Source organism: Hippoglossus hippoglossus, chromosome 13, assembly GCF_009819705.1.
Source record: "Hippoglossus hippoglossus isolate fHipHip1 chromosome 13, fHipHip1.pri, whole genome shotgun sequence".
NCBI classification, from domain to species: Eukaryota; Metazoa; Chordata; class Actinopteri; order Pleuronectiformes; family Pleuronectidae; genus Hippoglossus; species Hippoglossus hippoglossus.
Genome location: NC_047163.1, coordinates 1,929,861 through 1,957,342, shown reverse-complemented (window position 1 = coordinate 1,957,342; position 27,482 = coordinate 1,929,861). Strand labels below are relative to the sequence as shown.

Sequence of the window (27,482 nt, the reverse complement as noted above, 5' to 3'; positions counted from 1 at the left end):
TTCCTTCACTTTATACATTATTGAGATAAACATTTGTTTGGATAAAATAGGAAGAAAAAGATGTTTAATGAATTAAAAAACAAACTCGCTTTAAAGTTTAAAAAAGACAAAATATCTTAAATCTTCACGATACATTTTCCAAAATAGATAAACTTGTAGTTACGCAATGTGGCCACCGGAGGGCGTACACGTTTATCACGGTGGAAAATTAGCACACAAACACTTCCGGTGGGAACATTCAAAATAAGATTCACGGCGGCTACGTGACTCTTGCGTAACGACAGACGTAAGCTCGTTGTGGTCACGTGACGCACTGAAGCATCTTGTCGCGATAGTTCATCTTTGGCAGCTCGAGGATCCGTCATGTCCGGATTTCACCCGCCGCGCTTCACGTTCTGACCCGAGAAGAAGCAGCAGAAACACCGCGTCCCGGCTCCAGTGGACCGGGTTAGTGAGAACTTGTCCCGGCTTAGTGAGAACTTGTCCCGGGTTAGTGAGAGCTTGTCCCGGGTTAGTGTGAACTTGCCCCGGGTTTGAGTCGCAGCCTCGTGGTTCTCCTCCTCCGCAGAGACGATGGTTCTCCTGAAGAACCTCCAGCCGCCCACCGGGGGCGTCCGGCTGCAGCAGGCCGACACCGCGGCGGTGCTGGACGGGCAGCGGCTCGGCTGCGGGACGCTCTACGTCACTGAAGCGTGAGTGTTGGTTTGTCTCCGGGAACTTCCGGGTTCGTGTAAATTCACAATGTTACGTTTTTAACAAACAAACAAACAATTAATAAACAAACAAACAGGAAAAAAACAAAATAAACAAAAGGTCTGCTCGACGCCTCACGCGAAGCACTTCCGGAGCGGTCTCTTTCACAATAATAACCGGATATTGAATTGGTTAAGCTCATTTGCGGAGCTGCTAAAATTAATTAATCACTTTGTTGATCGATAGAACTTTTATGGGGAATGATTTTATGATTTTATGAATGATATTAACAACTTGACCCAACCCACCAAAGATCAGACAAAAAGTAAAATCACCAAAATGCCTCTAAACAAACTGAATCTGACTGAAGCATATATTATCATCAACAGACCCAATAAACTGTTGATTTCCCTTTTTAAGTTAAATAAAAGTTTCATTCCAGCCTCAGCTTCAATGAACTTTTTCCATCTAAGCAGATATTCTAGTTCATCATTAAAATAATAGTCCTTTCTGAGTTCTTCTGGTTCCTCTCTTACTTCCTGACACTGTCAAACAATCTTTTAATAACTAAAACACGTGTACATCTGCTGTTTATTGACCTTTTTCACTGGTTCTGCAGCTCATAAGCAAACCACTCATTTCTTTGTGTGTGTTCTTCTCAGGCGTCTGTCGTGGTTCGACGGCTCAGGGATGGGTTTCTCTCTGGAGTATCCCAACATCGGCCTGCACGCCATCTCCAGAGACGTCAGCACTTTCCCTCAGGAACATCTGTACGTCATGGTCAATGGAAAACTCAGCGGTGAGGGGAACGTTTTTAAAATATCTCCTTACACATGAACCGTCATATGTTCACAATGTGATTTTTCCTTTGGTTTTATAGTAAAATATCCTGTTTTACCTTAGTTGTGCTATCGAGGGTATTTCTGAGTGTGTTGATATCTTGGGACACTGAGATAAGATCTGCACGTGTTGTCAGTCTCTGCTGGAACGAGTTTCACACAGTTACACCTTCGTCCCTCTCAGGTGAGAATGAGGCAGAAATGGCAGAGAAACCAGCTGATGAAGACAAAGAAGAAGAAGAAGAAGAAAATGGCGGCGGCAGCAGCAGTGGTGATGATGGCGAAGAAGGACCAATCACAGAGATTCGATTTGTGCCCAGCGACAAGGCGGCATGTGAGTGACCGCACGTAGGATGACACTGACTTCACGGTATCTCCTGAGACTGAGGCTTTGCAAAGTCACAGCTCCACAAGTGCAAAGGATTTAAAAACACTTAGTACAGGGGTCAAAACAAATATCAATGTTAAAGTAGCCATTCAAATGTCCGTTAATTCTACGAGTACTCTTGAAAACACCAGGCTGTAGAACTGAACTCTTTTCTTTATTGAATATTATTGTATCTGAGTGTTTCTCATAGAAAAGATGATCCTGCTTTAAAAACAACAGAACCTGTGAGCTGCTGCAGTTGTTGAGTGTTTTGATGTGCGTGTGTGTTACATTCAGTGGAGCCCATGTTCTCTGCGATGTGCGAGTGCCAGGCGCTGCACCCCGACCCCGAAGACGACGACTCCGACAACGACTTTGAAGGAGAAGAGTACGACGTGGAGGAGGCTGGTGAGGAAACACACACACACACACAAAATCATGCATGCAAACTCACAAACGTACACATTCCAATGTTATCAGTCTGTTATAAATTGTTTTTGCACCATCAGCCTCCGATCATCCATATTGCTCCAGTTCTAGTTGTTGTCACGTGAAGAACTCCACATGCTCCAGTTTATTTCTCTAATGTTTAAAACTTGAACCGAAGGATGTTATTGACTTTGTCTCTGTTTCTTTATCTCTGGTTTTCTGGGCTCTTTGGTTGCAGAAGCAGGTGAGAAGTCAAACATTCATCACTGCACATTTACACAAATACATATTCTGCCTGCTCCGTTTCAGTGGCAGACAAGTATCTGTACTGTTGTGTGGAGAATCCGTCACAGTCACCGTCTCTCTCCTCCTCCTCCTCCTCCTCCTCCTCCTCCTCCCAGAGCACGGCCACGCCGACATCCCGACCTTCTACACCTGTGACGAGGGTCTGTCATCGCTCACGCAGGAGGGCCAGGCCACGCTGCAGAGGCTGGAGGGAATGTTGGCCCAGAGCGTTTCTCAGCAGTACCACATGGCCGGAGTCCGGACTGAGGAGAGCAAAGCTGAGTTTGAAGGTTTGGGACACACAGACACACAAACAGACACACACAAACAGACACACACAGACTCACATCACTTGTTTGATTGTGTTGCTGACAGATGGTATGGAGGTGGATGCAGCAGCGATGGAGCCCGGTCAGTTCGAGGACGCAGACGTTGAGCACTGGTAAGTGACACCTGACGATATCTAACGAGGATCGACTGGTTACCAGCCATCTTACGATCAAACCACTGTCGTCACGGTAACCCTGGTTGTCCACAGTTTCACTAACATAGTGTTTACTCACTGTAAATAATTTTAAATCTGTGTGACTTCTAAGTATCTTCTGCTCACGTTACACTTTATGAAAGTGCTCTGAATACATTTTACGATTGTGAAGAGTAAACTTATAAAATTGATTTCATCTCTTGTCACTTGGTAACTTCCCTGAAACTGTGACATAAAGAAGTAAAGACTTGGAGCTGCAGCGTATTTTATTTTGAAGTTGAGGTTTTAAAAGTTTCAACTTGACACTTGAACTTCAACACTAAACCAACTTTGAGTGGTTTGTATGAACTAAACACCAGGAACATTGTGTTTTCTGAAAATATTATGAATCAACAACGTTCACAAAATCCAATACATGTTTGTGTGTAGTTCACTGACCTGTGTTTTCCACTTAATTTGAAGTAAAGATTTGACAAGTGGCTCAAAGCATCAACATAAGAATAAAGATCAGAAACATATATGATCATAATGTGACAGAACAACCTCTGATTTGTTGTCTGACTCTCTCTGTAGATGGGGGTCATCTCAGCAGCCAATCAAAGCACTTGAGTTGCATCATGGGATTGGCGAGGACGACAGTGGCCGTTCTTTCAGCTCCATCAGCTCTTACTTCTACTTTCTCCCCTTTCTCGACTTCAAACTTATTTTTCCCACTTGAAGACATCCCAGTAGTTTTCTGTAACGTTTGTCTTTGTGTTTTCTGTTTAACTTCCATCTGAACAATGTGTCGTTCTGCACTTCTGTGAAACGGGAGACGACTGAGGTGACGCCTCAAACTCTCACATCCTGTTGTTTACTGTTAAAATACCAGTTTGTGTTTGTTTTGTCCCTAAAGACAAATGTCATATCGGATTTTCCTGCTCAGGAAAGTTCATGTCTTTGTATCAAATGTCAATAAATGATTAGATTTTGTAGGAATTTCTTTGCCTTTTTTTATTACCTCATTTAGGAGGTTGTGTTTTCACCTGTGTCTGTTTGTCAGCAGGAAAAAAAACATAATTTTATTCCAGATGCAGATTAAGAAACATTTGTAGGATTAAAAAATAATAAATACTTTGTTCAGTCATATTTTTAACTAAACTGTTTCCACTGGGACATTTTTTGTTACTTAACACAATATCACACGTTTGTTCACAATAACAAACCTCAGGTGGACGATGGTGTTTCTGTATCTGCTCAGTGAGTAAATATCTTCACTGTAACAAGCACAATGTTGATAAAAACCATTAATTCTGAACATCGGTCTCCTGTCTTCAACTCCTGCATTTAAAAATATCGATTTACTGTAGCTTAATAAAAACAGGAAGAAATATTTGTGCCTGATCAACACACAGCAGAGTGATGCATCTTACTTTTCTAAAAAAGAAACAAATAATCTTGATTTTCTTTTAGTTGTATGATGAGAATTTAATGAGGTGAATGTACGACGAGATGGAAAAGAACAGTCGGTCTTAGAAATGGTTTTGTTACTGCTGGTTGGAAAGTTAGAACATTTTTATTTCCTATGATACAAAAACATAAAATCCTCACATTTTTGAAACATGAAATAAAAATGTTTTTTCTCTTAAACCAGTCGCTCGATCCGATTTCAACTGTTTATTCTGCATTTCCAGTTTTTACAGAGAATTCAAAAGGCACCAGTTCCATCTGTGCAGATCTGAAACCATGTAACTGGTCACTTCTACATTGTGCTCGTCTCTGGAAGGTCACATTAAGTATTAATAATATTAAATATTAAGCACTTTGTAAAGAAAAGTTTATTTAGTGTATTAGTACCACATATTACCATCCATTATCACGTGTCCCATTATTCAGTGAATTAGCATAAGTAAAGATATTAACAATTTTACTAGGCTCATTGTAAGATTGGAGTTTGGCAAAATCAGAAAACAGGCAAGTCATTTTTTAACCAGAGGATACCGACGATAAACAGTAAATGATGATGGACGACATGTCTCCACTTCCTCCCACATTCAGAAACAAAGCCAAAAAACCTCTGATACAATCGCTGCCATCTTGTGGAGCCAGAGTCTGTCCAGCAGTGACCAGGTGGTGGCGCTGCAGCATCAAGGTGCCGCTGATACACTGGCTCAACCAATCAGGAGTCAGTCTCAGCTGTCAATCATGACGTTTCATCAAATAACTAATTAAAACCAATCTGATCCGAAACATGAACAAACACCAGTGTGAGAGGAACTACCTGAAATTACAGAAACATTTATTTAAAGTGTAATTTGCTCCATGTACTACTGCAAACATGGAGGAGGGGAAGTTTATGACCTATACTGCAGCCAGCCACCAGGGGGCCATCAAGATGATCTGGCTTCCCTTTTGAGAAGCTCTCACCTCGTCCATCTTTATTTACAAGTTATGTAACTCATGCAAACTTTCATTTCATCAAACTTAGTTATTAGACGTGACAGTTCTGATAAAGTTTCTATGTGATCACTCAACTTCCTGTGGTTCAGTCAAATGAGCAGATTTACTTCCAACGTGTTCTCGAGTCTGGATCGTCACTGTGGAGGAACAAGAACCTTCAGGTTAAAGTGTCCTTTAAGAAAAGTGCGTATCAGTGTCTAACGTCTGAAGACTGAGGCCAGCGGCAGGTGAACTGAGTCCGTCTGTGCTGCAGGAACGAACCTGAGGCTCATGTCCTCTTCTTTGTCTCCACGGGACGAGGGACAGACGTTGGTTTCCTTGACAACCGAGGGCCGAGTTTATCAAACAGCAGTACCGAGCTCATCATACCTGGAACCACACAAGTGTGAAGAAGAGGAGGAAAAACGTCTGATTAAAATTATAGAATGTCTTTATAACTGTTCTTAAAGCAACACTCTGCAACTTGTAGTGAGCAACAGCGCCCCCTGCAGCACCATATGGGGACTCATTCTGTCTGGCTCCTTGTCTGAGTGATAAAGTGGTTTTCATGTGTAAGAAAAACAAAGAGTGTGAATGAGTCGTCCCACTGAACTGAAACAACTGAACACTGGGTATTACCCATGATCCTCTGCTTCCTGAACCAGAAGAGCTGCTGCTGTAACAAATCCAAAGTTTCCTGCTGAATATTGGAGATAAACTCTGGTTTTTAATAACTTCTGAGTCTTTTTAACTGATCTACTGTTCAGCTTCACTCTTCAACTTGCTGCAGATGATTCTGACAGATGAAGCTGTGACTCTCAGTCAGTTCTTCTCACAAATTAAATCCCAGAAAGGTGTAAAATATGGGCCCTTTAAGGTCATAGTGTTGCATAGTGTTGATTTAAGATTGTTCCTGCCCTCCAGACTCTTTCCTTGGGTCAGTCGGTGGTCTTACCCAGCAGTGGACCCAGCCAGTAGACCACACAGTACTCCAGGAAGGAGTGTCCGCTGCAGGGGAACTGAGTGGAGAAGGCCAAGGCCGGATTAAACACGGCTCCTGTCAAACTGCCGCCTGGACACACAAACACACACGTGAACTTAAACAAGGCCAAAATGATCACTGCATTCATTTACAACTCCTAAATGAACAAGTGGAAAATGCTCTTAGATCAGTTTTTCTCAGTAGAAAAGTTAATTTCTTGCTCAATGTTTTATGATCAAATAGTTGTGAGACATCAAGAGTTACAGGTTTTGCTCAATTGTGTTCACAGAGATGTTACAACAGGATACTGCCCTGAGCTGAGAGGTCAGGGCAGTAGATTGAATGATGATTCTGTATTGGTGAATGTATTAACTTATCTTTTGTCTTCTAATGGTTTGTTCTGTATATGAATGCCTCTTATGTTGTTTGGACCCAAATGCTTTTTGTTGTTTGTGTCAATGAAATAACTTCACTAGAGCCTCTCAGCTTCATTTTGCCCAAAGAGCCTTGAAACACTTCTGTGTGTTCACAAGGAAAAAGGAACAAATGAAGTAAATAAGCAGTCGAACTGGATTTTAACATTCATTTCTTGAAAGTGCCACAGATGTATGAAGATTCCTATATGAATTATGTTTAGTAGATAAATGATGTGACACTGAGGAAGTGGTTTGAATCAGATTCTCCTGATTTCTCCTGTAAATGTGACTCTGGATCCTTCAGGTTTGCTCTGTTGTTACTGATCTGTTTTATTTGATGTATTAGATTAAATGTTGTGCAGGTGAGTGGGACCCTGTCAGCAGGTTGACCTTTGACCTCATTATCATACCTGCATAAACCACTGAGGCGATGACCCCAGCTACCGCGTGCACGCGGTATTTCTCATCCACCGATCGCGTGTGCGTGAGGGCAGTCTGCACCGCAAAGGCGCACGCGAGCTCCACGGCGGCGGCCTGGTGCAGAGGCGCGTGAACCGGGCTCACGCACCGGTAACCGAGCAGCTTGTGCCGCACGTGCAGCCTCGACAGCCCGAGTCCCCACATCACCGGGACCGCGGCTCGTGCAGCGGCGGCCGCGGCGAACTGGCACGCGATCCTCCGCATGGCGCTGCCGCCCGTGATCCTCGCGCGGTACGCGTGCTCGAGGGTCCCGGTGGGGTTACCGGTGGCGCCGCTGAACGTGAGTCCGTGCACCACGGCTGCCAGGTAGGTCAGGCTGAGCGCGACGCGAGGTTCGATCCCGCCCACTTCGGACAGCAGTTTAAGCTCGTGCGTGCAGCAGCACAGCTGGAAGGTGGACACGAGCTCCACCGCGTACACGCACAGCCCCGTGCGCGCGAGGCTCCTGGTGAGCAACCTGCGGGTCGCATCGCTGAGCCCGACGATCCCCGCGAGCACGAGCAGGGTCACCGCCACGTCTGCACTCATTTCCCCGGGAGACCGGTGCTCTCTGGCGGGGACAGACTCCGGTGATGAGCGGAGCTGCTGGAGTCTCCTCCCCGGCCTCTGGTCTCTCTCTCCCCCTGAATGTCGCTCCCTCCGGCGGATGGAAGCTTCAGCTCTGCTCGGGCTCTGCGGATCTTTCCGGGAGGATGCGGCATCTGGTCCGGAGCAAATGAGCATCATCAGGTCGCTCACATGGTGCGGAAGTGCCTGAGCTCCACAGTCCTCCTCATGGTCCTTCTCCTCCTTCTCCTCCTCCTCCTGCTAACGTTACTGCTCCTCTCTTCTTTCTATCCTCTTCTTTCTCCTTCCTCTGGCTCTTTTGTCAATTTCCCATCTCTCCTAATGTTCATTAAATTAGGACTTATCATTATAAACATATATAAAGGTGAAATTCAAAGCAACTGATGGAAAAATACATCTCAACATTCAACTGGAGGGAACATCAGGGGTCAGAAGTCTTAGCAACCATATTATTAAGTTGGAATTCATTTTTCCAAAGTTACAGACATTTAACAGTGAAATTCCTCCATTGATCCTTTGGAAGATTCTCACTCATTCCCTCAAACTGCTGAGGCCTCACACACAGATTCATCTTTACATTAACAAGGTTGATGCATTTTGTCTCCATCACTTTCATCAAATTGCTTCAAGATGTTTTATTATGGTCAGTGTGAAAAGGAAGCACAATTACAATAACAGTGATACTTGTGATACATATGATGTGATTATTGTATTAATGTGTAAAAATACTTTAATATCTGGAAGCTCAACATTAGACTCAGTATTGCAGCTGCACGCTGGAGAGGACAGAGATGAAATATCTGTATTTTATTCCCTTGTGCTCAGAAACTTGATTAGATTAAAGGAGAAACAGCCTTTTTATATATTTATTTTCTGTCTCTAAAAGTTATCTTGTGCTAAAGAATTCATGAAGTTCTTTATACCACTAGATGACGCTGTCTTCTTATTCTGTTCTTCATATACTGTTCATCATGTCATGAAAATTGATCAGTTTCTTTAATAAATTCATCCTTTAATAAAACAATACACGGTGAATTAAATGATGACGAAAAAACTCAATGTGTTCATTCATTTGGTGGAATGGAAAGTTGGAATCTATCTTGAATCGATTTTTCATAAAGGACAAATTGTTCATGTAGGTTAAATCTTAAGTCTTTAACCCTAAATATCACAGATAATTTGCTATGAATTTGAAGTTTTCGGTATTTAATAAACATAAACATAATATGCTAGAATGACTGTGAATCATCAGAAACCTCTTCCTCTGCTCCTGCAGATTCTTTTCCTGCCTCCTTTAGATTTCCAAAGACCTCTGAGTGACAGTGTCACATTCACCAGTACAAAAATAGGTTTTCACAAAGAGAAAACACCAGCACTGATTTTACACATTTATTTTAAATAAATGTATGGTTTTAATCTATTTAAGCCTCCGTTTGTGTGTTTTTATTTTGATTGGACTACATTGAGGCAATACTGCAGAATTATACGACTTTCTTTATAATATACAAAAAGTTGATTTTGACCCAGAAAAGCTGTTTTCCACTATAGTGATTTACACATCCCATGAAAACAGCACTGGTTAAGCTTGTATAATCTCTGTGAGATGAACTACAACAAGGCAATTCAAAGTGCTAAATATAAAAACTATCATGGCAAATGGTAAAGGCAACATAAGACAATACAAAAAAGAAAAAGAATTTGAAAAGAATTACAATGAGAGTAAGAATACATAACTACATTTAAACAAATAAGTTCATCTGCACATAATATTTTTATATAAATATCCTTCTTCTCCACAACAACAACAACAACAATAATAATTGTGTATAAGATGTTGTGCACATTTGTCTTGACTTTATAGAGGAGTAAGTATAAATTTCTACTTCTTTCTTGTTCAGTTATATACTGACGGAGTTACACCTGAATGCAACACAGTTTGCAGGGGCCTGGAGGGAGCTGTAATGTCGGACTTTTCTCTGCATGTGAACGCACCACCGCTCTCTCTCTCACCCTCCGCCGGCGAGCTCGGACCCGCCCTGACATTTGAACGGACACCCGCGCCAGCCAATCAGCGACGAGCGAGGCCGGGCAATGCCCAATGGCGTGTCGGGAGGGTCGCACAGAGGGGGCGGGACCGAGCGGCTAACAATAGCCGGAGCTCAGTTTACTGTGGAAGAAGCAGGAGGGAGACAGAGCGGAGCGCAGCCGGCAGGAGAGCACACTTCCCCGGATACATGAGACCCGCGTTCAGCCCCAACACTCCGGTATCTTTATCAACCTCCGGAGCGGCGGTGAGTGTTTCCACTTGATCTCTAATTCAGCCGTTTACCTCCACCTGTAATCAGCCGTTCACCCCCCCCCCCCTCCCGGTGAGGCGTGGAGACCAGGGGCTGGTTCTCTGAGGGGAGCGGGGCTTAATGGCAACTGCAGCCGGGGAACTCACCATTTATTCTCCCATTCTTCACCTCCACATCCATGTGTTAACGCCCCGGTCCCCGCAGGCCCGTCGGGATGCTGGGATGGTTTCACTGCACCGGGGTCCTTCCCCGTTCGGCCCCGGGACACAACACGGGAGTTTTCACCGGTGATTTAACAACACGACAGGCCGAGTCTCACATGGATGAGAGAATGAATGAATTTGAATAAATCTGTTCCTCTGACGTGATTCATCAGAAGGTCCGAGCCATGCCCATCTACTGGAGTCCACGGGTAGACGCTGCTCTGGAGAGCTTTTGCATTTTAAGTTCATTTTTCAGATCTGATCTGTGATCATCATTTTAATGAAGACAGTAGAATTTAATCTTGATTGCATATTTTACCTATTACTTTATTTTTATGGCACCTTTTTAAAAACAAAGATCTTCACAGAGGATAAAGATGAACTACAATAGCAAAAGTAAATAAACCGAACAAAGAAGAAGGAGATGATGATAATAGAAACATAACATGTCAAGCCGTGCCACTTGAAAGTCAATGTCAATATTTTAAAGTGAAAAACACACAGGCAGCCAATGATGGGAAATTAATGTAGGGGGGATATGATCATGATGATTTAGTGACTTGGTAAAAACACCCTGAAGTAGAGCAGTCATGTTTAAGTGGAGACGTTAACACAGCACTACAATAATCCAGTTGAGACTAAATGCATGAATCACTTAATGAGTGTCCGTTAAGTAATTAGACTAATTCTGATAATATTTAAGTTAGTCTTCTGACGTTACACTCGAGAGGGAGGTTCTGCTCACACCAAGGTTTTCAGCTGTGAATGCCACACACTGAGCTCTTACTTCTCTCTATTCAGCCAGATAGAGCGGCGAAGAAGCATAAATTCACTCTTATTTTGAAATTATCTGTTTAAAATTCCCTCAATGTTCCTATAAGGATGCCAATATGTCTGTGGTACTGGGTACAGACTTTACTTTGACCTCATTGTGCGTTTTTTCTGCAGTTTCATGTCAACCTCTGTATCTGTAATTGCTGTAAACCTTGTAGTTTTCTATGATACATGCACAGTAATATGTGCAACATGCACCGAAGCTCCAGTTTCCACGTGGCTCAGCAGAAATCACTGCACTTCCCTGGTCCTGGAGAGTTCAGTCGGTACTTACTCAAAGTGCCAGTAGATTTTTTTCAGGAGGAATGTTTGTGGCATTGGCCGATCAGACAGTGTGTGTGTATCTGCTGCATCTTATTGATTACACACAGGCAGACAGCTCTCATCTACAGTACCTTCCTCATTACTGCCTATTGACCCTCAGCCTCATGTCTGAGTCAGCTGGATAAATACAGTACAGTCTTTCTCCTCCTGAGATGGGCTGACGTTGCACTTTGCTCCCGGTAGTTATAAAACATCCCTGGGCCTCTCATCTGAGACTGACCAGTTTCCTGAGTAGTGAAAAGCTGTAAGTGTGTGGAGCTGATTTAAAAGCATTGGTGGTTTTGAGATTTAAGTTCCCGGTGAGATTTAAGTTCCCCTAAGAGAAGCTTAGTTTAACTGTCGGTGGAAATTGGTTCTTATCCAAACCTAGAACCTGACTACAGTGTGTAAACTGAGGGAGTTAATAAGACTGTGTATTCTGTTCCTAATTTTATCAAACCATTCATGGTTCACAGGGATAAGTTAATGATAATGATTTAAGTATAAACTCTACTGTCCAACATGAAAGATGGAAAGCTAACCTGTTGAATCTTCATTTTTATTTACCGTTATAGAACTAAAATGAAGAGTCAATTAATATATAAGTCGATAGGAAAATAATAATTGATTACTGTTAATAGTGTGTTATATTGTTATGATTATTATTATATTTTCTGTGCTTTTTTGTCTATTATAAAGAATATTGTTTAGTCTCGGTCCATTGATCAGACAAAATAGTTTTTTATGATTGTTTTCTGACAGTTAATGTTTAATCTAGAAAGTGATCTGCAGAGTAGTATTTAAAGGAGATGATCACTAGATCACTAAAGTTGTTTTGAATTTGAATTTACTGTAAATGAGCATTTAAGAAACTTTAAAATGAGCACTGAACTGATCTAAGTTAGTGTGAAGGAAGCTAAAGGAAGTAAAGGCATGAGAAAACCCCAAATCACTAAATCAGTTACTGAAGTAGATTTGAGTTTGATTGTGTCTGGAGTTGCTTACAGATGGTCCCACTAACCCAAACTTCAGTTACAGCTGAATGTGTCTACCTGGAAAAGTAAAACGAACATCCTGGTTTGGCTGAACTGAACCGGTGGATTAGGTCTAAGGGCATTGGCAGCCCAACGGTTGCCATGGAGACCTGGGTGAGGCTACAGGAGTGTTTTATGGCCCCGTGTGAAGCATGAGGCCACCCAGTTGTCGCCTTGACACCTCAGCAGCATGAGAGAGACCGAGGGAGGCTGGGAAGAGTTAATGACCCATTTGGCTCCTGTGGCTTTGGGCTTAGCGACTTCAGGAGGCCGAGGACCGTGAAGCCGTTTTCAAACATGACCTGCGGGTAAAAGACGGAGAATTGGCTACAGAGTTGACCTGCAGTTTGCCTTTCACACATGCACAACGCAGCTGCAGGTTCACTGCACAGGCTCGTTCACAGCAGCAACAAATCCTCCACATTATTCAGGAGAGAGGTGGAGCAGCCGGGTGCAGCAGACGGAGGCAGGAAGTGACGTATTAACTCCACTGCGGAGATCATGTGATCATGTTTACATCACCTGACACCTTCAGCTCTTATCACCACAAACTCTCTTGACATCTTCATCTGTGTCTTCTACTTGTATGACTCCGCCTTTCCACGGGGAGATATTTTCTTCTTTTAGTTTTTTTTCATTTTTGTGTCATATGTTAGAAGACACAAAGCATTGGATCACTCAGGATGGATCCCAGGTCTGAACGGGGTCTCATGTGTATTCAATACCTCTTTGGTTCGTTCACACCTGTACTGAGAACTGTCGACTGGTCTGAACAGGGCATAGGACATTTGGGAAAATATATAAACTCACTTTCTTGCTGAGAGTTTAATGAAAATATGTACATGTATATTCTCTCCTTTATGGAGCAGACGAACAAAATATATCATGTTGGATTCCTGTGCAGAAGAACACCACCTGTGCCCCAGAAATGTCAAACCTTTCCTTTGAATTGTTGGTTTGCTGCAGCGTCGGCAGTGTTGGTAGCATTACTGGACTGTGTTGGTGAAGAGGGAGCAGAGTGTGGGATCATCAGCAAACCCCAGGAGGAGATGAAAGATGTCTCTGTGTCTCACTGCAGTTCCGAACTTTCTTTCAAAAGTAATAAACTAATTTCTGAAACATAAAAAGCTGCAAATCTCAAATGCAGCTATTCAGTGGCAGTTTTAAACAATCAATAAACTAAATCACTTGTTGACATGGATGGTTTTTCTGTGCAGCGTACACACATACAGTAGCAACATAAATAGTCATATTGGCTGTTGAGCAGCCAGAACCCTGCCAGCAGCTGAATAATGGATGTTCTGTCTGCCTGGAAGGCTGCTGAGGCTGCTGAGCAGGTCGTCTAGACAAATACAGAGCGAGCAACACTTCATGCTCTCTCCTCTGCTCTCCATGAAACAGGCTGCATGAATCCAGAGGAAAGCTGTGACCCTGGGTTTCTGTTTTGTTGTTGAGTAATTTATCCGCCTCATTGATGTGACGGCAGATGAAAGGTGATGGTGCATCTCTAAGCCATTAATAGTATGATTCAGGATCAACAAAGATGGTCCTATACTGTAAGTACCATTAGACCCAGTGAGTTGAAATATTCCACTTCAGTTTAATAAACCAGGCATCAGAACTAACAGTAATAAGAGGATGAACCATGGAAAGAAAAAACAATTCAAAGCTCCATTCACACGAATGTAATTTGTCTGTTTGTTTAGAAGATTACACAAAAACTCCTGGACCGATTGCCATGAAAATGAATGGAAGGATGTGGTATGGGTCAGGAAAGAACTAAAATAATATCATAATTAGAAATAGTTTCCAATGCGAGCATTTCTCAGAAATCACTTGTCTAAAAATCCTGACAGCAGATTAACACTGAACATTGAATCTGAACATGAAAGTATCTGCACTGACTGCTGATCGAGAAGTAAAGGCTGAATCACAGCTTCTTGAGAGGTGACGTGTGTGTGTGCAAGTGCTGTGGACCTCAGAGACCATATGGTGGAGGAACCACCCACTCCTCGGGACCAACCACACCTTCCAGTAACACACACACTTCTTTACTTTACATCTGCACTGTCCCAGTGTCACCTTCACACACATTCCAACGCACAAGCAGCTCAAACTTTAAGAAATGGAGGAATAAATGAATCATAAATGGAAGAGTGAAAGTATGTTTAGGAAAAAGATGTCACATCTCAGTCCTGCAGTTAACTGTGTGTGTGTGTGTGTGTGTGTGTGTGTGTGTGTGTGTGTGTGTGTGTGTGTGTGTGTGTGTGTGTGTGTGTGTGTGTGTGTGTGTGTGTGTGTGTGTGTGTGTGTGTGTGTGTGTGTGTGTGTGTGTGTGTGTGTGTTAAAATACGTATAAATACCTCCTGAATGTTTCTGTGCTGAAGTATTGTGTTCACACCCTGCAGGCTTGCATCCATAGAGAGATACTGTGTGTGTGTGTTTGTGTTCGTCTTTGTTACTACTTTTGTTAGTACCTTTTCCAGCATAAACTGATTGTCAGGACCAGTAGACCTCATGGGGACCAAAGCCTGGTCCTGTGGTTAAGGATAAGCTGTCCACAATGATGTCGAATAAGTCCCAACAAGGATAGTTGCACAAATCTGTGTGTGTGGGGAGTTGCGAGAGATTGTTTGTGTGTATGTGAGATTGTGCATTACATCATGGTTTTTGTTGGATCGTGTGCATTGGAGATGAACACAAGTGTGTGTTTTCAGCACATGACGTGATCATTTGATGTAATTACAGGTCTCTGTAAGTTGGACTGGCCGAACAGACAGAGCTTGTACAGCAGAAACTCACAGTTCACATGCAGCAGTGATGAATGAGTGTAGATCTGGGTCAGCAGCGTTTTCTGTGACATATAGAATATTTTTCTCTCTCTGTACCTTTCGGTTCTTTTCTCGGCTGGAAGGAGGAGGAGGAGTTCTACCTATCAAGATATCCTCAAATGCCAACATCATGATATCATTTTTACGAACGTCCGCCCTGTTGCGGTATCTCTAAATCATTTGCAGATATCCACTCTGCCTCGCCTCATGTCTGTTTTATCTCTGCTGAGAGAGATGGAGAGAGAACACATCCTCTCCATCCCTCCTTCCTCTCGTTTCCTCTTTTTCTTTTTGGCATCCTCCTCTTGTCCTTTCTGACCCTTCTCTTCTTCCTCTCCGTGCACAATTTCCTTCCTATCCTCTTCCCTTTCTTCATCCACCCTCCTCTTCAATCTTCCCACCTCAGTCCTCATTTTTCTTCCTCTCCGTCCTCCACGTCTTGATTCTTGCTCTCCTCCTCTTCAGCCTCCTCTTCGTCACCTCCTTCTCATCCCACATTCACTCCTCTCCTCCGCTCTATCTGACGTAACCAGTGAAGCAACAATAATAATGTTATCTATAAATACCCCTTCATCTCTCTCACTGTCAAACAGAGGAAGTCTCTCTTTTTCTCTCATCATCCACTTCCCTCTGTCGACTTGTTATATTTTCCATCTCTCTGCTATTTACTGCCAGAGGGAAGCTTTCACTTTCTTTTTTTTATTCTCCCAGTTTCTGCCTCTTCGTCAATTTGAAAACAGATGGAAACATGTTTTAATCACAGTGAACAAAGCTGATCTCAGCGACTTTATCAGTGAAGACAAACATGAAGATCAGTTAGAAGCAGAGTGTGAAATACTGAAGTCACTCAAAATTAAATATTTGGGACGTAGTAGACATTTTTTATGATCATGACGCTTTGGCTTCCCTTTTGGGAGAGTATGAAAATATCTGAATAATATTGAATTAATATCCAGCCTTATGTAACCATCATTGTTAACAGGTTTATTGAGTTTTGACTACTGTCTTATACTCTGCATAATAAAAACAACAGATTGGACAAGTTTAGCTCCAAATCATCTTTGTCTGTTCAAGTCAAGTCCGAAGCATCAACACCACAAATATCAAGATCAGCCTGAAAATCCAACATGTTGCTTTCTCAACCAGCTTTGTCCCCGTCCCCCCCGCCCCAGGGTGGCTGCCCGTCTTGTCCGCGAGGTGAAACACACACATACAATAAGTTGGACGACTTGTGCGTGTAATGCACTTGGCAGACAAATGTGAGAGTAATTGTGTTTCATGGCTGCGAGCCTCATTATTCCTGCTGAGCGTGAAGATAGCTGATGAACGCTGACAAGCGGCTGGAGGAGACGCACACAAGAAAAAATTTAGGATTCTCACAGAAACTAAAATGCTGTAAAGCATCAGTAGCTTTTAATAGTATAGAAAAACTAAATCGGCTTAAATTTAGGAAGGTGATCAGTGTAATTAGGGCTTCAACTAATAACAGTTTTAATTACCATTTAATCTGCTTAATATTTTCTTAATCAATTGAATGTTTCGAGATTCAAATGTCAGATAATAGTGTAACATTGATTTTGTTTGTCTAACAGCCTAAAACTAAATACATTTTCAGTAAATAATAATAATTAAACAATAAACTGAAGATGAAGTTATTCTCTGCTGTGCGAATAACTAATTGCCTGTTTTTTGGTAACTACGCCTAAATCCAGTTCTCTGGTGTCAGTGAGATTATTTATTTTATGGCTGGAGAAGTCACAGTGTTATAAACTCTTTCTCTTTATACAACAGTAAGAAGTAAATACTTGTTGATATGAGAGAGAGTGCACCTAGAGGTCAAGTCAACGTGCTTGACTGGCCACATTTAATATTTGAGGGAGAGTGTTGCTGCTGTCTTCCTCTTGAAAAAAGAAAGGTGAGAACACAGTATGAAACATCGCTGTGGGGAAGAGAGTCGATGGGATGAGAGGGAGAACATGAGAGGGAGAACATGAGAGGGACGGATGTTGGCTTGAGAAGAAGAAGATCAGGACAGAGGCTGAGAGGCCGTGGTAGAAAATCTTTACATTTTAATCATGAAGCATTAAAAATTAGATGTTCCTTGATATTTTTTATGACCATTGAGGGCTGTTACCATTAACTGTAAATAAAGATGGACTACATGACAGCTCCCTAAATTGGAGCCCCCTGGTGGCAGGCTGCAGTATAGATCATAAACCCTGCTTCCTCCATGTTAGCAGATGAGACATGGACCAAACAAACTGGGATGAATTGACTATTGATTGGTCAAGCACATGTGGAGCTCGTTATTGATTCCACAGCATGATCACCACTGCAAAGTCTCACACAAACCCACACAAATGAGTGGTCTGATGTGTGTGTGTGTGTGTGATTCAGAGAATCAGACGTTGAATGAACGTGTCAACAGTAACAACTCAGGCGGGGGTGCAGGAGCAACACGCTGTAAATAGTGCCTCACACAGCTCTACAATGCAGCCATGGAGCAAAACCAACAATGTCAGATTCAGCTATGCGATGTGTAAAACATTTTTGGGATTCATTCAGAAACTGTGGCAGGACAAAATAGATAATGGCCGCCACAGTCTTGATGATTAGTGGGAGACACTGGTATCTTTTTCATGGACACAGCTGATCTGATCCCTGATCAGATGTGACGGCTTTAAGTAGTTTGGATAAGATGTTTGAGACCAGCAGCTCACCTGTAGCTTTAGTGAGTGGATGTACTGTATGTCTATGAATAGCAAAGGCTAACACTGTGCCGACTGTCACTCTTTAGTGTCTATTTAAGCAACACGGGTGTACTGGCAACACATGCACTTTAAGTTACACACAGACACACACACACAGATGGTGGAACATTGTATTAGCCTGTGGTAATGAGAGACGAACAGCACCTTGATAAGCCATAATCAGCTGCATGTTTCTAACCTTCTGGCTATGGGCATTACTGTGTTTGTGTGTTTGTGTGTGTGTGTGTGTTCTCACAGTAGGGTGTGAATGTGTGGACAGCTGCTGGGCTAACACTCTCACCTCCTGCCCTCACCCCCTCTCGCTGAAGCCTTCATCTGTTCAACCTTGTCTGTGCCGCCTTTGACACCAACATGCTGTGAACATACAAACAGTTTGCACCTCACTAAGACATTTGTTTGTGCGACGGCACGTGGACCCTATCTAAAAAATAAAAACGACAAGAAACCTCTATACAAACATTTATATTAGACTTTTTTTGTCTCAACAACCACTTACTTGCATATATAATTTAAACATCCCATTCGCACACTGCTGGCAATCTGGGGTCTAACCCGAGGACACTTCCGTATGCCAACTGGAGAAACTGAGGATTGAACCACTGACCTTCTGATTAGGAGACAACCCTTGTTAGTTTGAAATTTGAATTGGTTTTCCAAAAGTTATTTTCCTTTATTCAAGGAGATACAGTCATGTTGAAAAATAAAGGGGCGCCATCAACAGTCACAGGCCAAAACGCCTCTGGACGTAGTTGGATCGACCCACAACCAATCAGAGCATAGACCATAGATGACGATGGAGGACACGTTTCCACTTTGTCCCACTATCCAGAAATGAAGCCAAAATATCCCGGATGGAGCCAGAGTCTGCGAAGTAGCAATCAGGGGATGCAGCCCCGGTATCGAGGTTCCACTGATACATGCTCATGAGCAATCACAAGTCAGTCTCAGCTGTCCATCATGACATTTTTATATTATCAAGTAACTAATGAAAACCAGACGTATTGGAAACATGTGGGACCTCGATATCACGGCTCCACAACATGATCACTACTGCGCTGACTCTTTATCACAATATACATGTTTCTCCACGCAAACCGTGACACTACATGTCTTTTAGATCCAGGTGATATTTGGGCTGATTGGTCAAACCTGAAATGGAAACCAGAAGAAACTCCTTGCTACAGATTCTGTTGATCCACATGCAGCCCGACACACAAGCTTCTGCCTGTGTGATCTCATCAGTTGTGTGAAACTAATCTTTTTCTCTGTAATCGTCTCATTCGTGTTTCAAAGTGACATTTAATTCTCCACTCTCACACTTACTCTCCGCACTGTTAATACAGAACTATAAAAATCTGATTTAGATTAAGGGCCATAAAATGCCAGCAGCTCACGATGTACAGTTTGGCTCTTCTAGCTTGCCAGCAAAGACTAACACATTCCCCCAATAAATCAAATCTGTTTTATATTTCACAGCACGTTTTTCTGTTCTCACACACAAAATAATCCGTGTGGCATCTATAGGAATAATTAAGAACTGATCGGTGTCCTGATGACCGATATATAGACTCGTGTCCTTTTATGAGAAGGTGTAGTGAAATCATTTGATTGCAGTAGCTGAAGTGGACCTTGAGCCGTGTGTGTTAACGTCTGTCTCTGTCTCCAGGCTGCAGGTTCAATCTGTCCAACAGCCTTTCAGTGAGAGGACCGACCCAGAGACGACATTAACAGGTACGTTTCCCTGGTGTAACACAAATGACAGATGCACCCCACTTGTAATTTGGAGCCTCGTCAGGCGATTCTGTGCCTTGCCCTGAGGCACTGAGGCAGTGAGAGACTGATTTCTTTACAGTAGCTGAGCTGCATGTCGTAATGGCTGAGAGAAGAGTTTGATATTATGTGATTAGTATGATATATGTTTTTTGGAATAAGTGAGTGAAGACGTTATTAACTGGGTTTATGTGGATGTATCGTGATTTATGCTTCAAATCGTAGTGATTATGCCGATGTTCTGAATCTGGAAACACGGTGACTTTGGGCCGAAAACACAGAAGTGAGGCCGTGAGACAAATTCAGAATTTCAGTGTATTATCTTAACAATCAAGACTTTCATCTCATTTCAAACCTTTGGGTTAGATTTCATCTGAATGACCAAATAAAGTCTAGCAGATAAATTGTGACACAAACTGACCCAAGGAAGAACCCATTCAATAAACGGGCGGATCCAGAGAAAGGCTAGTTTACGCTGCGTTTACTTTAACTTCCATGCGTCCTTTACGTTGGTGTTGCTGTTATCCAATACCTCCAGTAGAGGGCCGGTGGAGGACGTCGTTACAATGTAGCTATTAAGAAAAAGTTTGTACGGACAGAAGGCTCTGTCCATTTCCGTAAACGTACCTAAACGTTGAGCATAAATTAGCCTTTAGCCTTGGCGAAGGTATTTCATAGTTGAATATTTGTAATAAATATTGTCCTCCTTCCCATTCAGTATGTTCGAATGTGGCAGCTGCTAAACTCTCCATATCTGTGAGGCCACGTAGCAGCTTTGATAAGACGTTGAAAAAAGAAACTACTTACTGACTCCTGCCTGTTTCCAAGCTACTGAGTGATTTATTTAACATGAGCACTCAGTCGTTTCTTGCAGCCGTGGCTTTAAGGGTTAATTTTCCCCGTCAGCGGCTCGTTTGCAGGCTAAACATGCAGCCGTGGTTTTCATGACATCATTTGTCACAATAAAGACATTTCAGGGGAAACATGCAGCGGTGGACAGTGTCATGGTTCAATGAGGGAAACCACAGACTTTCACAATTTGTAAGCCAGCTCTATAATGGGATTCAGCCTCTCTGGCCTCATGGCTCCCTGCATGCACTGCAGCCTCCATTATTTATGGGGTTGCCATAGTGACGGAGATGGGGAGGGGTGGAGTCTGGCAGCTGGTATAGCAGGGATGGAGACAGACCCTCCCCCCAGCACACCTGTGTGTATTTGTATCGCCATTGTTGTGAGAACTGGTCTGAGTTTTGTACAGTATCCTGGGAGTAGTGACAATTTGTCCGGTTCTTCCTTTCTCACACCTTCAGAGGTGTTTGAGCCTCAGTACTTGGTTTGAGGGTGTGTGCGCATGTGTGTGTGTGTGTGTGTGTGTTCTTGTGTGTGTGTGTGTGTGTGAGAGAGAGAGAGAGAGAGTGGGGGTGGGGGGCGAATTTACCATGCACATGAGAACAGTTCTGTGTGTGTGTGTGTGTGTGTGTGTCACATTATCTGAGTATTTGTAATGTACACGTGTTGGCCTACAAAGGTCTGAATAGGATCAAATCCCAAGTTATGCTTAACTTAGATTTAGTAAATGTAATGTTCTCCTCCCGGTCCCTGGGGTCACGGAGGAACTCATTCCATTTAGGTGCAGATCCAGGATTTCTATTGATTCTTAAACATTGCGAGATTGGGTGTTTTTCAACATTTTCACAATTTTCTCAGAGAATAGATTTTGTATTTTGATTAACTTTGATTGGTGCAGTTTGGACTGTTGGGCCTTGGCAGATGTGTGCACTGTACTGAGAGCCACTCTAGTTTATAAGGTAGGTGAGAACTTGTTAATATGTAAAAAGGAAACGACCCTTCTCTCTAGTCTCCTGTCAATATGACTAATACTCCCAGTATATCCCAGTGGACACTGTGAGCCCTGAGCACGTGGTTGATTATTGTCATCACAGAAGAATAATGTGTGGAATGGATTGATGTGTAATGCTGCTCTCTGTCTTTGTCATTGACTGAATTCTCCTCTGGTCTGTTTTAATCTGGTCCAACGGTCTCTGGGTCCCTTTTGGATCAAGTCTCTCTTTGTAAATCAACTTCTTGTTGTGGACATGTTGTTATTTGAGCCTGTAATGAAGACCTGTGCTATCTGTGTTAACAATGTGGGAAAATCTCTCAAGCGGCTTTCAGAGTTTCCTGAAATATTCTTGAGGGGCTGAATGTGAGAACGCAAATGTCAGTCAGTTACTTTTTTGGAACCTTTCCTTTCCAGCCCCCCCCAGTAAAATGTCTGACTATCATTGTAATTATATGAAATCACATATCTGCCTTATCCAGGTGGGAAAGCTGTGGTGTTGCAGTTTGGTGTGTGTGTGTGGGGAGGTCTGTGTGTGAGTGTGCGATACCTTTGGGACAGGTGTGCTCGCAGTTGTGTGTAATGTGAGGCTGATGGATTTTGTGTCTGTGTGTGTGTGTTTGTGTGTCAGAATGTGTCTTCAAGGCTAGGCCGCCCTCTGGGAATCACATTACACACACACAAAATCCATCAGCGTCATGTTGCACACACCTGCAAGCAGTGATACACCTGTCCCAAAGTTTAACACACACACACACACACACACACACACACACACACACACACACACACACACACACACACACACACACACACACACACACACACACACACACACACACACAATCCCACTCCCTCCACCCTATCAGTAACACAGACATGAAATGTTCACAAGTGAAACACACACACACACACACACACACACACACACACACACACTGTTTACATCAATGAAGCAAACATTTTAAAGAAAATGTGTTGATATTTTTCTGGTATTGGAAAAGTGTTGGTTTGGTTAAACTTAAATATGAGCACTGGTAATGAAACTATATATAAATATGATATATAAAAAACAAATGTTTATAGTGTTTCAAAGTGGTCAGGAGCCTGTATGTACATTTAAATAGGTTCTGTTGCCGTAATCCCTGGATGTGAACAGGCTGATGGAAGGAGGGGTAGAGACGAGTTGGGGGGGGGGGGGGAGGCTCAGAACAGAGAGGGAGGCCGTGGGTGAACTCAGACAGTTTTTCTCCTGTGAAAAATGTTCTCGTCTAAATTCCAGTGAACTCGTGTTGCTACTCAGCTTTGTTTCTATTCTCTGATCCCTTGCTCTTTATTTCCCTGTGCCCCCCCCCCCCCTCCTCCCCCCCCTCTCTCTCTCTCTCTCTCTCTCTCTCTCTCTCTCTCTCTCTCTCTCCCCCCCCCCCCCCCCCCCCCCATTCTGTGTTCTTTAACTATAGTCTCGCTCCCTGGGTTTTGCTCAGTCTCTGTTTTACTTCCCTCTTTTGTCTCGCTCTCCTTTTCTTGCTCCCTCTTGTTGGATCTCAGACGGGACAGATTCCTCTTTTTATTCTTCTTTTCTGTCATGTTTTTTTTCTTTTTAAACTCAGACCTTCCTCCACTCACACACACATTTACATGTTAAATGGCTGTAAACGGAAAACTTTCCTGATAAATGAAACAGAGCTGTGAAGAGGCGAAGACAAAGAATAAAAGCGTGAAAGAAGACAGAATGTCCTCCTGCTGTCAGGGGTTAAAGAGTTTAAATGTACTTTTGTAATTTACTTTTTATCCTTTATATATCCTTTGCTTAAACGGTTTTATTAGCCGTCATGCTAGTCACATACAATGACATTTTATTTTGAAGAAACACGTAGTTTCCTTTCAAACAAAACAAACATATTTCCATCACATTTAACAAACTTCATCCTGCAAACTCATGTTCCCACAAACCTGACGTAAGAACTGTGAACTTGTTGAGGAACAGAACCGGGGCCCTTGTTTTGGCAATGCAATGCCAATACAGATATTACTGTGTAAAAGGTTTCTGATACGATATATCAGCAGATATATATTAAACAAAATCAGCAATGATTCCTGAGTCAAGTAGAGTCAAAGTATATTTATATAGCACGTTTTAAACAACCAAAGTTGACCAAAAAACGCTGGGCAGGCTATAGAATAGAAATTAAGCATCATAAATATTTGATAATTAAATACACTGCACAATAGCAGAAGAAATCAATGTCTCAAACTCCTCAATCAAAAGCCAGTGAGAGGAAGTGGTCATCAAACCCTGACAAAGAAATGTAATTTAGGTTTGATATTTTACTGTTGAACTTAATTTAACTTAATTTATTATAAATATATGCAAATACAAAGGAGACACAAATACAACCAAATGTAAAATATAAAAATAATTGCAAATAAAGATTTTCCCATCAGAGCGGATCAGCAAATATAAACACAGAAAACGAGACGTGAACGACTCACTGACGGTTCCACGCCTCCTTGAATTTGAATGGTCTCTTCAACATCCGTGAATGAGCATAAAGACGACGATGACAGTGAGACAAAGAAGGAGACAGTTTCCTGTTCGAGGGAGTTTCTACTGTGAATAAATACCAAAGACATACGAGGTCCAGTTGTAAACATGTGTACACCCTCCTGTATTAAACACGCACACACACACACGCACACACACATGCACAGACACAGACACAGTCCTGCAGCTTTGTAAGAACCTTCTTCAAATCGGCTGCAATCTATTGGATGCCACAACTGATTTATCTCCATTGCAGTGTGTGTGTGTGTGTGTGTGTGTGTGTGTGTGTGTGTGTGTGTGTGTGTGTGTGTGTGTGTGTGTGTGTGTGTGTGTGTGTGTGTGTGTGTGTGTGTGTGTGTGTGTGTGTGTGTGTGTGTGTGTGTGTGTGTGTGTGTGTGTGTGTGTGTTGTATACTTAATGACGCATCCATCAAGTTTATGGCTCACAATATGTTTTTTCTAACTACCACATATGTAGATTTCAGTCATGGTACAGTGTAGAATGTGAACCGATGTCCCTGACTATATTTCAGATGTGTGTTTGTTTGTGTGTGTGTTTGCTTTAAACCTATCAGCATCATAAGAAGATGGACTCACCACTTAAAGCTCTGCAAAGCATCCTGGGATTGCAGCGAGCACTTTGTGCTTGTTGTGTTGGTCATATACGTGTCTTTAGTTTTCCCCCTTCAGCTCCTCGTCTTTCACTGTCATCTTCTTTCTTATTCTGTCTGTTTTTCTTTTTGTATCTTCTTCTAGATATCTCTCATTCTTCCTGCTCTGCGTTAATCAGTTCACATTTTACTGCATCTGTAGCAGTGCAGCTTCCTTGTCTTCTTGTTGTTACATCTATTAATAGTGACAATTAACTGATTATTGATTAGTCATTGCCATTCATAGATAGGATTGTTGAATTCATGCTTTTTATCACTGATGGAAAGCAGCACAGTTTGCTGATAATTGTGAGATATATTTTGCGTGCGTGCGCTTGTGTTCATTATCTGCCTTGAGGACCGGTGCCAGTTGGGGGCTTTATCTGACCTGGTACTTCATGTCGGTATTGATTATGTGGAGCTTTAAGTGTGTGTGCGCTAGCTCTTTATTGGATTCTGTTGTGTATGTGTGTGTTGTCACTCAGCGGAAGCCTCTCTGGAGTACATGTCATTTTGAACACACACACACACACACACACACAGGATGTGTGATGAGAGGGGGGGTTCATTCAGCAGGACCACAGGTTCAGCTGCTTTCTGGTTTAGTAGATGGATGGAGAGACAGAGTGAGAGGAAACATGACATGAGCTGAATTTATCTTCACTCATGATGAATTGAATTAGACAAGCTCAATAGAAACAGCAGCAGTTCCCTCGGTGTAACACAAATCTTTTGGCACCTCCAGCACTCAAAGCACTAAATGTTTCTCTTTGTCTTTAATTTATTTATAAGGCTGTTCCATGTTTTTCCCAAAGACATAACTTTGAATATTTTAAATATCCAAATGTCTCTCAGAATTTTTTGTAAATCAAAGTAACATCATCAAAATACACGTAGGAGAACTAGGAGGAAACGAGGCGGTGACAGCGAGTGCAGCTGAGGTGGTAATGGAGACCCAGTTTGTCCAGTAGACTGGTGAAGCTCATCTCCTGTCATATCTACAGTCCGTCAAGTCAACCTCCAACAGTCCAGGTTCCACAAGGACCAGAATCAACGGATGTAATGGGTTATCTCTGCAGACAGCTCACACATCAGTGACCTCCTTCTCCTCGTACTTGAGAGGAGTGTGTCATCCTCAGTTTGAGTCCTTCATGGTCTTAACAACTACACTTTCACTACTTGCTTTAAACAACTGTTCTTCCATTTCCTCCACCTGCTCTCACTTAGTTTAAATCATGTTTCTTTCTCCATATTAGTGGCACAGCATCATCTGAAGGAACATGCTGATGTTGGTCCAACCACACTTATACACATCAGTTTTAAAACGGATCCCTGTTGCTGCTGTTCTCCTGCCCAGTCCTCTGTGACTCCACAGTCAGAAAGAAGTGAGAAATTCTACTGAAATAATTCTGAGGGGGAGGAGAAATGTGATTATGGGTTTCCTGCATGTATTTGGTGGCTGTGGCTGAGTGGTAGAGCGATCGTCCTCCAACCAGAAGGCCGGCAGTTCGATCCCCAGTCTGCTTGCCAAAGTGTCCTTGGGCAAGATGCTGAACCCTGAATTACCCCTCATGGAACACAAGAAGTGCTGCTAATAGATGCACTGTGTGAATGTGTGTGTGAATGTAAAGCACTTTGAGTGGTCATCAAGACTAGAAAAGCTCCATATAAATACAAACATTTACCATAAGAACATGTACAGTAACTTGGCTACTACAGCACATTAATGTGTTCAAAGCACTGATCGACTCACCGAAGGACACTTCAGCATTTGACGAGGAGGAGCTGGGGATCAAACCGCTAACCGTGAGATTAGTCCCACCTCCACCCCTCTACCCTCCGTCCACTGAAGCTTTTCAGAAATGTTAATTAGCAAAACAGATCGTCCAAATTATTTCAGTATGTAAAGAACCATAGGTTATGTGTATTTTTTAAACCAGCACACGCACACGCACACACACCCACGGTGGCCTCGCTTTACCCCTGAAGGCAATGTGCCAAGGCCGGGCTGGACAGATGGTTGTATGGAGCAGGTTGTCCCTGGGTGTGTGTTTGAGGGTGTGGGAGGGATTCTGGGATGGGATGCCATGCTTACAATAACCTGCATAATCAATGTGGTGCTCACACACACACACACACACGGACGGACAGCAAGTTAATCATATCTGTGGGGGTGTGTGGGGGTGTGGGTGGGTAGGTGTGTTTGTGTGTGTGTGCTGATTTTGTTTAACTGCCGTGTGGCGACACAGAGACACAAAACCTGAAATGTTCTCTAACAAGGACTCAAGATCATTTGGAGTGAGGACGTAATCTGAGACCTCAAACTTTTACCTGAAGGATTATGGGTAAATTGAGAAGGGATTTTGACGTAATGTAACTCTTTCTTCACCTCTGCAGAGTTCCCTCGAGCAAGGCACTGCACACTGTGTGTGTGTGTGTGTGTGT

The 27,482-nt window shown here is 42.7% G+C and overlaps 4 protein-coding genes across 6 annotated transcripts in view; 3 read left to right on the top strand and 1 right to left on the bottom strand.

Moving 5' to 3' along the window:
* Nucleotides 1-27,482, top strand: part of LOC117773272 (spectrin beta chain, non-erythrocytic 1-like) — a 750,817-nt gene that overhangs the window by 666,868 nt on the left and 56,467 nt on the right. The window lies entirely within an intron of this gene.
* Nucleotides 328-4,075, top strand: clns1a (chloride channel, nucleotide-sensitive, 1A). 2 transcript variants are annotated; one of them, XM_034605139.1, is made up of 8 exons: nt 329-692; nt 1,356-1,492; nt 1,717-1,866; nt 2,197-2,307; nt 2,567-2,572; nt 2,730-2,903; nt 2,989-3,055; nt 3,671-4,075. In XM_034605139.1, coding segments are annotated over exons 1-8 (765 nt in total). In that variant the 5' UTR covers nt 329-573; the 3' UTR covers nt 3,672-4,075. The 2 variants fall into 2 exon arrangements, with proteins under 2 accessions (XP_034461031.1, XP_034461030.1); XM_034605140.1 differs by lacking the exon at nt 2,567-2,572 and having other exon boundaries at nt 328-692.
* On the bottom strand, nt 5,372-9,296 carry LOC117773315 (aquaporin-11-like). Its single transcript, XM_034605131.1, has 3 exons — nt 7,324-9,296; nt 6,471-6,587; nt 5,372-5,905 (listed from the first exon to the last, which is right to left on the bottom strand). The coding sequence occupies exons 1-3, from the start codon at nt 8,117-8,119 to the stop codon at nt 5,805-5,807; spliced, it is 1,014 nt and encodes a 337-aa protein (XP_034461022.1). The 5' UTR covers nt 8,120-9,296; the 3' UTR covers nt 5,372-5,804.
* Nucleotides 10,098-27,482, top strand: part of pak1 (p21 protein (Cdc42/Rac)-activated kinase 1) — a 38,128-nt gene continuing 20,743 nt past the window's right edge. For both annotated transcript variants that reach the window (XM_034605101.1, XM_034605099.1), the window contains exons 1-2: nt 10,098-10,251; nt 19,900-19,964. The gene's annotated coding sequence lies outside the window, so the exon portion shown is untranslated. The remainder of the gene's footprint in view (nt 10,252-19,899; nt 19,965-27,482) is intronic.

Excerpts from the sequence above, each read along its gene's own strand:
- LOC117773315 (XM_034605131.1), bottom strand. The coding sequence starts at position 8,119 with ATGATGCTCATTTGCTCCGGACCAGATGCCGCATCCTCCCGGAAAGAT. Across the intron at positions 6,588-7,323 it reads CGCCTCAGTGGTTTATGCAG|GCGGCAGTTTGACAGGAGCC; the intron begins GTATGATAATGA and ends TTGTGTGTCCAG. Across the intron at positions 5,906-6,470 it reads CTGGCTGGGTCCACTGCTGG|GTATGATGAGCTCGGTACTG; the intron begins GTAAGACCACCG and ends GTGTGGTTCCAG.
- clns1a (XM_034605139.1), top strand. The coding sequence starts at position 574 with ATGGTTCTCCTGAAGAACCTCCAGCCGCCCACCGGGGGCGTCCGGCTG. Across the intron at positions 693-1,355 it reads ACGCTCTACGTCACTGAAGC|GCGTCTGTCGTGGTTCGACG; the intron begins GTGAGTGTTGGT and ends TGTTCTTCTCAG. Across the intron at positions 1,867-2,196 it reads GCCCAGCGACAAGGCGGCAT|TGGAGCCCATGTTCTCTGCG; the intron begins GTGAGTGACCGC and ends TGTTACATTCAG.